The 14776-nt window shown below is 37.4% G+C and overlaps 2 protein-coding genes across 2 annotated transcripts in view; both read left to right on the top strand.

Annotated features, from left to right (window-relative positions):
• Positions 1 to 14776, top strand: part of nrxn3a (neurexin 3a) — a 759351-nt gene that overhangs the window by 617619 nt on the left and 126956 nt on the right. The window lies entirely within an intron of this gene.
• The window catches only part of tdp1 (tyrosyl-DNA phosphodiesterase 1), a 44828-nt gene that overhangs the window by 18765 nt on the left and 11287 nt on the right, over positions 1 to 14776 (top strand). Inside the window, exons 14-15 of the mRNA XM_084392932.1 lie at positions 259 to 361; positions 7882 to 7987. Coding sequence (XP_084249058.1) covers positions 259 to 361; positions 7882 to 7987 — 209 coding nt within the window. The remainder of the gene's footprint in view (positions 1 to 258; positions 362 to 7881; positions 7988 to 14776) is intronic.

Here is a 14776-nt window from a genome sequence, read left to right as displayed (position 1 = left end):
AGGGATGAGTTATTCCAGTCCTTTTTATGAAGATTAATGCCTACAGTGGATGCGAAGCCTTCAGGCATAGCCTGTCATTCTTGAAGTCCAAAATTAATTAATTATTTAGTAACTGCAGTCTGAAAAGAGGTGTTTTAACAAAATCCTTTAGCTTTGACATGTTTAATGCTAACATTTCTAGTTTAGGTGAAATATACATGATATGCTTGATTTTGAAGCATGCATGGGTGAAACTTTGTCTGCTGGTATCCTCCACAGTGCCAATTTATCAAAAGCTGCCTGGGGCGCCCTGGAGAAGAACAACACTCAGATGATGGTTCGCTCCTATGAACTAGGAGTCCTCTACCTACCTTCAGCCTTTGTGAGTATTGTGAATCAAGTCAGTACATGACAACTGAGATCTTCATGCTGTTGCATTGTTTCTGTTTCAAACCTGATCAAAGCCTGTTCAAAAACCCATACATTTCTGACCTGCTGATAAATTCAATTAAAACCAGCTTCTGATTGTGGCTGGATTTTCTCTGTTTTGTCAAAGATAGTCATTAGCTGGTACAAGTTAGTTTAGGTGATTGACAGTTGGACTATCAGCTGGTGGGGCCAAATTTGGCCCATCAGAGCATCTCAATCAGCCTTGTTAAACCATCTGGTTAAGCCACAACTGACAAGATGTTAACCATAGGCGTAATTTGCGAGTGGGACATGTCCCCACCACATGCCAGGGTCGATATTGTCCCTACCACTTTTTTGAAACATCTAGCTGCACGGACGTACATAATGCAAATGAAACCTATCCATTTGATGTTCGTTTGTGTCAAATAAGAGGCGATCTGGCGCTGGAATGTTTTGTTTTTGAAATCGCGCTGAGTGCTCGTGCCACTGTTATCAGTGGCGGAACGTTCTCTTGTGGCCGTGCTCTTTATATACAATCACTGATGAACATCTTTGATTTTAATCTAGAAAAAAAAAATACAGGCGGATTAGAACCCAGAACCTCTGACACGCTTAACAAAAGTTCTACCACCACAACACTAGGGAATACAGGGTATCCGCGGGGTCTTGAAAAGTATTAAAAGGTGATAAATACATTTTGGGAAAATTAAGACCCTTAAAAAGTATTAAAAAGTCTTATCACGGCTTTATAAAGTCTTACATTTTGTAAGTATTTTTTCTGAATTAGCTGTCCAACAGTTTGAGTCCCAAAAACATCGTAAAAGTGTGTGAATTTAGTCATTTTTATTAAAAAAACGAACAGGTACATAAAAAACGAGGCTATTGTGGGTGCGTTCGTAAATTGCCTCTGAGAGCACCAGAGCGGGCAGGCGGGCGGAAGTTCAAAAGCACAATGTACGCTCTGGCGTTCCCAGTGCGTATTACAACGCACCGAAATGTTTTAAGAGAAGGTTGGTGAACGCATGAACATAATGCAATAATATCTGTCTACAGAGCCGCAGAGCCACAGTTTTACCCCAGCAGTTTCACCCCAGCAGTTTTACCCCACGCATGCGCAGTTTCATCACAACAGTTTTACCCGCAGAGTCCGTTTACCGTTATATTAACCCATACAATTTGTATTATGCATTTCCTTAACATGTATTTGCTAATCAAACACTTTATATGAACAAACTACTAATCTATAAAACACAATCGGTCTTCCGACCTTTTACTATTGTGTTGATATGCGTGAGGGAGAGAGAGCAATACAGCGCTCGTGTTGTTTGAAGGCGGTGAGAGTGCGCGCGCGCGGCCGGGGCTCTCTCTCTCTCTGTTTGTTCTTGCGCCCTGTCCACTGATCTAAATAATTAGTTGTCACAACGACTTATTTGTTCCCTCGTTTTAATAAATCGTGGACACGTTGAACTAATTCCCTCCCTCATTTTGATTTAACAAATTACAACGTGGCCAAAAACAGTTTGATACTATTAATTAGTGAATGCTAAAGACCTATTTTTGTGAATTGGTGAATATTCAGGTGAATTATTTCGTGGCCAAGAATTAATAATGATTATTAAACTGTTTTTCTTACCTGTGAAGATAGCTCTTCAGTGAAGGCCGACTATTCTCGTACAGCTTTTTATTCCTTTTTTTTTTGTGAATTGGTGAATATTCAGGTGAATTGTTTCGTGGCCACGAATTAATAATACCTCAGCACGTTTTACAAATTTACAACGTGGCCACAATATAGTAATACGAGGGAACAAATTAGTATAACCTGCTGAGGTATTATTAATTCGTGGCCACGCTTGAAGTGGCGCTGAGGTATTAAAAAATATTGAGAAGGTCTTGAAAAAGTCTTGAAAAGGTATTAAAATTAACTTCAAGATTCCTGCATATACCCTGGAATACAAATGTTGATTGCGAATCTATGTATTTATTCACTGACGTGAAGAATCTCAGGACTAATATATATTGTATTATAGTAGATGTAAGAATGAAACTATCACATTAAACATTGATACATTAAACTCAATATACTATTGAAATTGATTTCTGGACATCGTAATTTTCTGCAATTGTCAATGTACATATCTGATTAAGCATTGCATTAGTAACTCCCCCCAACATACACTCCTGTCCCACCCATTTTTTAAAACAAAGTTATGCCCCTGGTAACCCTCATCGACATTCAGTTCTTAACTCAGGGTTGCCACAGTTGTGGAAACCTGGAAATATGGAATTTAAAAAAAAATCATGAAATTCTCTGTGGGAACCATGTTAACTCTAACCAGAATGAGTGTTACCTTCTAGTCATGTTGCAAAATATTCACTACTGGTGGACGAGTTGATCGCATAAACCTTTTTTCGAGCAGGGGTTTTTTTTAATTGAGAAATGATGATCTCTAGTAAAACCCCCAACTCCATTAATGCTCAACGGAGACAAAAAGACATCTGTACAGTCTCTGAACATAGGCTACTTCTAAATTACTATGTGTAAATACTGTAGATATTGTCTTGGAGTACATCTCCCATTTCTCCAAATGTAGAGATTGAGCTTTTGTGTAGCGCTCACATACTCGCAGGGTAATTTGTCCTTGTAGTCAGGGTAGGTCTTAGAATTACTTCAAAAGTTGCTTAGCAACAGTATGGTTCAGTTCTCTTGCTGTGGAAAAAAGAGGGGGGGGGGGACACGAGTTTGAAAGAGGATAGCGAAAGGTTGTGCTCTCTTATTCAGAAGGGATATGTTGTGTCTTTTTTATGTGGCCTGAAGCCTTGTTGTTTTAGTTGAACCGCTTTATGTCATGGTTAGTTCTTGCTAGAGGTCTTTTTTGAGTAACTCACAGCACTAAGCAAGTTTTGTTACATTATAATGGACCCATAATTAGCTATTTTTCTAGGTTGTCCAATATTTTTATATATATTTGCATTTAATACACATGATCTTATTTGGTTTCCTGCTTAAGTTGCAAATTAGGCTGCATGTTGACTATTGAAGTTATTTTTCCAACTGTAGAGGTCATGCTCCATAATTGTCATAATGAGTCACGTTTTTTTGTTTGCCGCAGTGTGGTGCTTTAATTAAAGTTCTCTTGTTTAAGAAAGTCTGAGAACAGACTGTATAAGATCATGAAAGTACAAACTGCATTATGTTTTTGTCTTGACAAAACGCCTCAAGTACATTTCACCATCACGTTGTCTCTTTAGTCATGCTGTGTTGACATACACATATCGGAACCAGTGATTATTAGTGAACCAAACTTATTGAGTTAACAAAGTATGTTCCTGAAGTGGGGACGCAGTTGATGAGTCATGCTGTCCTAAATACAGGATTTCATCATTTTGTCAATTTTTCTGATTTAGTATTCATTTTGTATAATGCTGCATTAATATAGTTCATCCAAACAGTCAAGGCCATTACAGAAATTTAGAGGAAAATGAATGCTCAGTATAGCATGAACTAAGATTGAGATGCACTTACATGAACTAACAATTGAAATAACTCAAAACGAAGCATGATATGAATTTAAAAATTGTATAAAGCTTCTAGGAGGCTTAAGTGCAGAAATTATGTTTTTCACTTGTATCTCCATATATATATATATATATATATATATATATATATATATATATATCCATCCAAGAGAAGCTTTGTTCGGTGTAGTGTTTCGATTCAATTTTGTTTTGTGTTTGCTTTTACAAACTGTTGGATGAGTTGAACTTTTATTCTGTGGTGAAAATAAACAACCCCTAAAATTCCTGGATAAGCACTGATCCAATTGGAAATGTAGCTACTCTTTGTCATCCTCTTGAACCACAATTATCTAGTTGTTATTAAGTGCAACCAAAAGCAGCTGAGGCTAAAATGAACCGCTGAATTCAATAGACATTCTAGTGAAGATACTAGTGAAAAGCATACGCGGCAAGCAGTGCTTGAAGTCGGGCTTGTACGCGTACCAGTATGCAGTACTGGCCCTTATATATTTGAATCTGTAGTGTCTTCAAGCACTGGAAGCAAGTAGTGAGAAATGTGATGTTTTTGTTAGTGCTACAAACATTATTTATGCTTAGACTGTCAATATGTCTGCCTATTGCTGATTGAGTAAAAATGCAGATAAATCTCTTAATTATTAACACCCTCATTTTACTCCAGACCAGCCTGCCTGTTTCTGATTGAGCAGAAATGCAGATAAATCACTCAATTAATAATGCCCTCATGTTACTCCAGACCACAATAAAGGGATTGTTCACCCAAAAATTCTGTCATCATTTACTCACCCTCAAGTTGCTCCAATCCTATATGAGTTTCTTTCTTCTGTTGAAAACAAAAGAAGATATTTTAAAGAATGTTGGTAACCAGAAAGTTGACGGTAGCCATTGACTTTCATAATAGAAAAAAAAAAAAAAACTATGGAAGTCATTGGGACCCATCACCTCCTCTCTGTTCAAGACGCATTTATTAGTTACACAAGCACAGTTTATCATTGTTATTTGTGACAGCTGATATTCAACTAGAACTTTGAAGTTTATGAAAGACTTAGCTCAAAAGCCTACATATCTATAAGGACTGTTAATTGATTAAATAATTAATGGGGGGAGGGGTGTTTTTAGTGGACTTTTTTGGCTTTGACTGTCTAATATTTTGCTTCTAAATAAAATTTGGTTCATGTTTGATTTTTCAAAGTGTAGTGCAGTCGATTTTAATGCATTCAGTTTATCTATGCTGATGGTCTTGATACTAATCAGGCTAAAGTGTTTTTTAGAAAGAGGGACTTTAGACGAAAGCCATTATTAATATCTTGTGGTTGTGCTGATAGACGATGATATTGTGTATAGACGATAGCCAGAGATATTGTCAAATGTATCAGGTATCGGTGATATAAAGCGGATTTGGCATTTCCAATTAATGTATTAAATTATTAATAATAATAATATTAAGCTACTGTTATTATTAAATTAATATTACAATTCGTTTACCCCACTGTAATTTCATAGCGCATCACAGTAATATAATATAAAATAGTACAAAGTAAATCACACGAGTAGCCATGCGATATCGCTCTATATCAGCGCGGCTGTAGACAATCACAGTCTTCAGAATCTTCAGAATCTCTCTCTCACTTCAGAATTATGAGAGAGAAATCGACTAAGCAAGTGCATTATCTGCATGAATGTTTTTCAGGTCAATCTTATATTCATAATCACAAAATCAGTATGAATGTCCACTGAGGAAAGCGATATCTTTGTCTTTGTCCTTTTAACAGTTAAGGGGATTTCCAATGACAGCCTTAGTCAATGCATTTATAAGTTGTCTTATAGGGTGTTGTTTAAAGTAAAAAATAGCATCCTTGTTTCAGTCCCTTTCAATAGAAAAGTCTTTGCTATTGACTCGCTCATAAAGACATTTTTGACACTTATAATGGACTGCTTTCACTTTCTGTAGTGAATAATCAACTGGCGTCCGAAATCAGGTACTGAGAAGGTACTACATTTGAATTTGAATTTACTTTGTGACCGTTAAAAAAAGTATACTCTGTCTGTATAGTGTCACGGCCCCTCCTCTGCCTTGCAGGAGGAACCGCCCCTGCAAGGCAGAGGAGGGGCCGTGACAATAGTATACTATGAATATGGGTAATATGAATGAAATTCGGATGTACTATATCTGCCATGTTGTTACTGTCACGTAACCTACCAGCGTCGGCTGTGTCGCTTCACTGCCATTCATTAATTCTCTCCCATGGCCTAAAGTGTCCATTGAATGCATACTTCAGAATCTTGGTGGAAGTAGTAGGTCGTCCGGAGACTTTTTTCAACTTCTGTTTTTCAATACTATGTATTCAGACATGCAGTACTACTCTTTTGGCGATTGTTTTTCGCATACTATATAGTAAGGAAGTATTTGATTTTAGACGCAGCGAGTGTTAAGGACTTCTTGACCGGCATAACTCTCCTGCAAAGTTTGCAAATTGCTTGTGTGTTATCCACTGGCTCACCTTCGTGGTTTCAAATTTTAAATATTGCGGCGTGACATTTTTCTCCATCATTGCTCGCAAAATGATAGACAACGATTCGCATTTCATGCATGTCATTTCCTGTGAGTAAGTAAGTAAGTAAATAATTAAATAAATGACTAAATAAACAAGTAAATTAATGATAAAATGAATGAAAAGTAAAAAAAGACCCCCACGATAATATCATGTATCTGCAATCTCACATGCTGACGATTGGACGATTTGACTATGGGGAGTATCGCCCAACACAAATTCGTCTCAATGTTTAACAGTCCTAAAAGTTGTAAAAAGCTTGCTAACCTTCCCCAGATGCCTTCCATATTCAGAATTACCTATATCCCACTTTTTACAGTAAGGTTCTAGGTCGCTTCCTGTTTTTGTTTACAAATAGCAGGACAGTGCTGCCTGCACCTGCTGCATCTCTCTGGGCTTTGCGAAAGCTTTAGCTGTCTGAGTCTGGTTGATATATTCCCCACTGCCCTTTAAATCTATCCAGTTCCCTCTATCTTTATACCCACCACACAGAGGAGAGTTAAGCTTCCCTCACAACAGCCCTGCTCCCCTCTGAATTTTTCCATAGAAAACAGAATGAGTAAATGCACACATTCTCACTTTTGTGATACGTTATCTCCATCATATGAGTTTATGGGTGTCATGGCATATCTTAAGGTCTATTCAGATGGGGTTAAAATAAATGGGACTTTCAGTGGATTTGCGCTTTTTTTCTTTCGTTTTTCCCCCAGCCCTTTGTGTTTGTGTGTGTGTGTGTCTCTGTGTCTGTGTGTGTGTATTTTAGACAATGTGCATAATGCACTGGTTTCCTAGGAAAGTTGTGTTATTGCCATATTACTGCAGAATTATTATTATTTTTCTTTTGGTGAATGTTTTGTATCATGCTAGATCATTCTTAACTAAATCTTTAGGGATTTAGGGAAAGGCAGGTTGATTGACTAGTCAGCTGACAACCAACTGGTCAATTAGTGACTATTTAAAGCAGGGGTGTCCTAACTCTGTCCTGGAGGACCACTGTCCTGCAGAGTTTAGCTCTAGCTTGCCTCAACACCCCTGCCAAGTGTCTAGAATGCCTAGTAAGACCTTGATTAGTTGGTTCAGGTGTGTTTAATTGGGGTTGGAGCTGAACTCTGCAGGACGGTGGCCCTCCAGCAGCAGGATTGGACACCCCTGATTTAAAATACTTTTTGCTTTATTATAAATGTACTTTTATTAAAACAATACTTTATTAATTAATTCTAACACAGTTTTTCAGCTGTGCTTTTAAAAATTATGAGTTCCGAGATACTCTTGCAATATATATTTATTTTATTAATCTCTTGATAATTTCCATTTATATGAAATTATACACACGACTGGTTGATTTTGAACATACATAGATTAGCACATCCCTATTAGGCATTAATACATTTCTCTTTGTCTTTAGAACATGAGCACATTTCCTGTTGAGAAGAATGTGTTTCCAGCCTCCAGCTCCTCCAAGGGCTTCCCTGTGCCCTTTGACCTCCCACCTCAGCGTTACTCAAACAAAGGTGAGACTGAACGTTGTGTAATTCCCCAAAAGAAAATCAAATAAGATTCATTGTAGTTTTAACCTTCATTAACATGTCAGAGATGTTCTTTTGAACTCTAAAGAAACCACATGTACTTAAAGTTTCAAAGTTGAAAGGTTTGCTTAATGCGAAGTTCACTGAATCATAGCTTGACGAAAGGATAACCTTTACTTTGAAATCCAGAGTTGAAATGATTGCTCAGGAAACACTCTGTAGGTATTAATTGCACAACGCAAAACAGCAAATGAAAGGTTGCTGTCTGGGTAGGTTTATAAATAAATAAATAATTTTGATACAAGTGTCTTAGTTTGCTCTTTCACTCAAATGCAAGCTCACTTACATTCTGCTTAATTACGGCAGTCCTTCGCATAATGAATAAGTGTGAATCTCGAGTGCACATCACTGTGTGTGATGACCGAGGTGTTTAAAGACAGCTACGCACAATGGCGAAGTGCTTATTTTAATTTCTGACAGCTGTGAAGCACAAGGGGTTTGCATGACTCAATTAATCGACATTTCATTTGCTGCACAGTGCTGTCCTCTGAGCCATCAAATAGGATTGATGAGGAAACGTCATTTAGTGGCCACCAAGTTCTGTCATGTTCTCATTTATTTAAAAAATAAAAGATTAATTGATTGATTGTCCAAATACAAATTTGGATATAAACACATGGACAGCTGACTTCATTCATGACTTTGCAGCAGTGTGTGTGTGTGTGTGTGTGTGTGTGTGTGTGTGTGTGTGTGTGTGTGTGTGTGTGTGTGTGTGTGTGTGTGTGTGTGTGTGTGTGTGTGTGTGTGTGTGTGTGTGTGTGTGTGTGTGTGTGTGTGTGTGTGTGTGTGTGTGTGTGTGTGTGTGTGTGTGTGTGTGTGTGTGTGTGTGTGTGTAAAGAAATAAATATTTTATTTAGCAAACATGCATTAAATTGTTCAGAAGGGACAGAGACATTAATAATTATAATTTATGAAGATTAATATTTCGAATAAATCTTTTTCTCTCAACTTTTGAACTTTATCAAAAGAACCCTAAAAATGTATATATATTTTTTTTTTACTGTTTTTAACATAGATAATAATAATAATAATAATAATAATAATAATAAATGTTTCTTTAGCTCCAAATCAGCATATTAGAATGATTTCTGAAGGATCATGTGACACTGAAGACTAGAGTAATGATGCTGAAAATACAAAAAATACATTTTAAAATATATTATACTAGAATCAGTTATTAACCATTGTAATAATATTTAACAATTATTTACAGTTTTTTATTTTATTTTTTTTATCAAAAAATGCAGCCTTGAACATAAGAGGCTTCTTTCAAGTTTTGAACAGTACAGTATGAAATTTCCACATCTTGTTTTTGAAGACATTTTTGAAGAAACTTTTGTTAATTGTCAGCTACCCGTATGCCAAAATGTATAAACGAACAGCCTGCCATTTAATGTGAATAAGCATTTTGGTCATGAGTCAGTTATATGGCACTTCAGTAAAACTGTGCATTGTTTTGAATGACAGCAAAATTGCAGACGAACCCAAACTATTGCCTGCAGGACATGCTGATGACACTACATGAACTCATTATAATCTACTCTGCAAGAACACTGATTCAGAGGCAGGAAGCTTGCTGGGAAATTTCACAATTTCTTAATTTAACACTTGCAGCTTTGTGCTGCTGTCAAAAGAAAGAGATGTAATATTAACATTGGTGTGAAAATACAGTGAATCTGGTGTTGAAATTGTTTGATAACGGTAAAACAATTTTAAATAGAATCTAAATATTTAGGAATATTAGGATAATTTTATTTTCAGCATAATTATTTATCAGGACTTATATTAATGCATTGATTGTGTAATGAAAAATATATTTCAGTCCAAATCCAGTTCTGGGGGAAGCACAGTATGTCCTTTCATACTTATTTCCTTCTTTTTTTTTTTTTTTTACCCGAGCTCTTAGGAAAAGGTGCAAGAAATGCCATTCCTTTGTTGGAAGTGCCATGATATTTAACCATGACTTGCGGGGCAAACGTAAAATTATAGATTCTGAATAATGTTATTAGGGACGGCAGTTTTACAGCGAAAAATAAACCACCTGATGTTGTCATGGCACCTGTTGTTGAAAGTAGAGCAGACCGAACATGTGATTCTCTTTTCTTTCTTTTTTTTTTCTTTTTTGTATATATATATTTTTTTTCTCTCTATTTTGAGATTGCTTATATGATTATTTTATTTAGTTTATGTTTGTCAACTGACACACCACTGATTACGTCAGGAACCACTAGTTCTTATGTCAGACTAGAATAAGAAAAAATAATAAGACATAGAAAGAAAATCCACGATAATCAGTGCCATATTCTTTAGTAAATGAAAATAAGCGTACTATGGGCCCTGCCCCTGACACGTCAGTTTGACGACCTTTAATCATGTTGAGAAAATGGAGGCAGCAATCGATTGGTACTATTGAAACCAATGGTGTCATCAGTTTATGAACTGAGGCAGAAGCCCTCTGTGGTTTCCATGGCAGCATAGTTCTTTTGATAACTGAGGCTTCAGCCATAAAGTGGAATGAGTGGGCGTGGCCTGCAGATAAAGATAAAGTGGGCGGATTTTGAGTGAACTGGGGTTTCTGCACTGATTATGATGTGTCAGTGCGGTTGTGATGGTTTTTGTTAGCAGTAAATAGTGTGTTAGCACTTTAAATATAACTTTTCAGTTCATCTTTTTTAGGCTATTTAGAATATTAAACTACCATACTTATTTCTGCATGTATAGGATAAAAAAGCATTAAAATGAATTTTAAAAAGACAGTGAAGACATTTATAATGTAACAAAAGATGAAATTAAAGCTGGATGTTTTATCATGCACCCAAACATTTGTATAAAAAAATTTGGTAGCTAAACAACCCCTGCTTACACCAGCCTGGTCTTAGAAGGTTTGTCTGGCTAAGGAGGTGTTTTGCTGGTTTAGCTTGACAGGCAGCTGGTCTGGTCTGGTCTCCCAGCTTAACCAACTGAAATCTGCACAGGACCTCTTTGAAACCAACTAACAGACCAGCTAGGAGCAGCAATCTACTGGTTTAAGCTGTTTTGTTCAGCAGGGATCTGTCAAAATTTTGTTAAAGGTAGGGTAAGCAATTTTTGGAGAAGCTAGCAATAGCGAACTAGCTTTGAAAGCATAATGGTGTGTTCACACCAAACGCGAAGTGAATATTCGCATCGCGTTACTCGCTCTAGATTACTCGCGGGATGTTTTTCTTGTTTTTTCGCGTCACTCGCGAATAAAAACATCCCGCGAAAAGGAGTGTGTCATCATCATCAACAACAACACAATTTCTTTCTGCCATAATTTTTCCGTCATGTCTGAAATAAATTATATTGCTGCTCTGTAGGCTACTTGTTGTGGAAGTCCCAAATACGGAGGAAAGCCAAACACCGACGTGTCTGGGTTCACAGCACCATCCAGAGGCGCACTCAACTCGGTGAATTTCACCGTCTTCACGCGAATTTTTTGCTCGAGTTGAAATTTTTCAACTTGCGCGGAAGACGCGATTGAGGCGATTATCGAGCTTTCGCGGCAAACGCATCGCCCAATTCGCGTCATTCGCGTCTTTGCATTGACTTTGCATGTAATCTACTCGCGCAAATAATTAAATTTGCGTTTGGTGTGAACACACCATAAGAACCCACCCTCCCTTCAGAGCGTCTCCAAAGCCACGCCTCCATCAAAACACATGAGCGCGCAAAGCAGGGAGCAAATAAAAGCGTCACGAGAGTTGGGCTTTAAACTACCTCATGACTCAAAGCACATAACATTACAATAATAATAAACATAATCAACCTAAAGATCACTGACCTGTATCACCTGACTTCTGCTGATTCATTTCAGCGTTGATAGTGTTTCCATTTAAACTATGTGGACACATAACTTAATTTGTTTCAATTACATGACGTTTATTTACTTTATTTTAAGGCGATGGGTTTCCTCACTTTTTTTAAGTTAAGTCAACTGATCACTTTTTACAGTGTGACTCTGTCTAACTGAAACGTGCTGATGACCTGTGATGTCTGAACAGGGTGTGTGAAGGTATGACAGTACGTACATTGGCAGGCAGGTAGGACATTGTGTTTGGACCGAATTCAATGATTGGACATTTTATGGTCCTACGCCTTCCACAGATAATATATAAATATATATAAATACATTTAGACCACTTAACTTAGTGATTGCTATCAGGACGTGAAGAGACTTTAAACCTGCATAGCAAAAATAAAATCTGGAACAAATCACCTACCCTACCTTTAATTGTATTCCTGTCTGAATGAACTTTTTCATCTCGTAGAAAATAAATTAAGCGCATTTTAGTGTTCTGAAATGGGTGCAGGTGGAGGATTGAACTGTACCCCTGGGTGTCCGTTCTCCCTTTCGAAGGGTCACGGCCAGGACAAACAGCACTCAGATGAAAGTTACTTCCACCAAGGCCATTCGCAGCAACTCGCCTCTGCTCTTAATAGAGGCACTTCATTTCCTACTAATGATTACTTGTCACTGTCCTTGTTGATACTGATTGGTGTAATATCCAGTTTTTCACTGGATCTGTTCCAATGTCATTTGGTTTACATAACTGTGCCTGTAACAGTTAACTGTAATGGAGTCACACAAGCGTTTCTGCCTCTTTGAGTCTCCCAAAGCGTTACGATTGTGCACCCCCCACTGTACAGCAGACTACATAATACCCAGAAGGCCATTTAAGACCTATAATTACAGCTTTTAGGAAACAGACAGATAACCCTTGGCTTTACAAAGCAAATGTGCAATTGCAAACTTCCCTGCATGCACCATGGCAACAGCTCTTCCATACCTGACGTTCTTCAGACAAAAGGAAATACATGAACATTTTTAACTGAGGTAAAGAGATTTTCTTTTGCACTTGATTCTGTTTTTGCTGAGAAATGATCTTGTCTCAAGTGTTATTTCTGTTCTTCTGCACTTTCCAGGTCACCAGCATGGGCTTGAATTAATAGACATTTGTAATGAATCGTTTTGAATGCAAAATCCAAACTAATCCAATTTAAAAAACTAATTTGAACATTTTCATATATATATATTTATAATTTCTTAATTATAAGTGCTAATTATAAGCAGTTCCTATCTTAAATAATTTTTTTAAGTATGACTTCTCTTATAGGTTGCAGGTGATATGTTTCTTTAATAAGAGCATCCGTCATGCTCACTCTCACATTTCATCTCAGCCCCTGCCGTCAACACCTGTGATATTAATACAGACTGAACCCCCTGACAGACCTAAACTTATACCTCTAAGAAAACCTCTATATTTAAAGACAAACTTGATACATTTCTGTTTCTGCTGCTTCGGCACAGAGATGAGAAAAAAATTGGTTTCATTTTCCTGCAAATCATCACAGAACTCCTCATCTCCATCTGCTTTTAAAACAGGCTCATTCTCAGCTCACAACTGAAGAGCAAAGTACATGTGAAGCCATTGTGAAGTAGAATGGACCGCTGCACAGTCGCTACTCGAGTCTAGTTCTTTAATTCAGTGAGGAGAGTTGAGTGCTACTTCAGATCCTCTCATGTTCATTATAGAAATAGTTCGCCCAAAAATGAAAATCCACTTACCCTCATGTTTTAGATTGAATTTGGGAGAAATTTATAGCAGAATGTGCAAGCTGCAAATTTGCATATTGTGAATGGTGACCAGAGCTGTAAAGTACGTTTAGTTTATACTGGGTAATTTAAATTTTTATATTTCTTCCAAAAATATGAGGTTGTTCTTTATTAACACTTTTTTTGTTAAAATGTTAAATCTGTCTAAGGTCAGAAAAGTTCAGAATCTTGTCGTCTTAGTTTAATTTCACTGATGATCATTTCAGTAAATTGTATTGCTTTATGCACCTAATTTTTCTGAAAAGACAAATCGTAGATGTGTATGATTAGTTTTGCTTAACTTCCTCTTCATGTATATTGGTGCCATTCCAGGCAACAATTAAGCCTTGATGTGAATGTTTGTGTAGCCCTACTGCTGTGTTCCTGCTGTTAGAAGAAAAAAACGGTCATTATTGAAAGTCCTTATTATTGAAATAAAATAATTTAGTGGTTCTTGCTAAGGCAATCATCACTATTACTATTGCTCATAATTGAAGTTAGGGGTTTGTTCAAATCCCTAACCTCAAGTGTTAAACTTTGATGCTGAACTTTTTGTCCTGTAGACACGAATAAGAGGTCTTGCAGCTTATCGAGGAGCGAAATTTGTCTGTTTTATGCTCTTTAGAAAAACGCACCTGCATGTAGCTACATTTCTGTAAAATTATATTGCATTGTGCAGTGCATGTTTTGCGATTGTGATTGGCACTAAAACCCTGTTCAGTTTTATCCGGCAGCAGCCATATCACCCTGTAGCCCAAGACTGGTTGCTCACTAAAGCTAAGCAGGGCTGAGCCTGGTTAGTACCTGGATGGGAGACTCCTGGGAAAACCAGGTTGCTGCTGGAAGAGGTGTTATTGAGGCTAGTAGGGGGCACTCACCCTGTGGTCTGTGTGGGTCCTAACGCCCCAGTGTAGTGATGGGGACACTATACTGTTGTAAGAACTGATTTTCCTGCTTAAACAAAACGCACCCTGCAATAAAGCCATAAAATGCACCCTGGTCAGCAGATAGCAAAGACAGAGCACAAAACCTTGTCCTGCCCAAACTTATCTCCTTGTCCCCTTGTTTGACTTCAACTCATCCCCCCTCTCCTTCCTCAA

This window comes from Rutilus rutilus, assembly GCF_951802725.1.
Source record: "Rutilus rutilus genome assembly, chromosome: 21".
Classification (NCBI taxonomy): Eukaryota; Metazoa; Chordata; class Actinopteri; order Cypriniformes; family Leuciscidae; genus Rutilus; species Rutilus rutilus.
The sequence above is the reverse complement of the archived record's forward strand: the minus strand, read 5'-3'. Positions and strand labels throughout refer to the sequence as shown.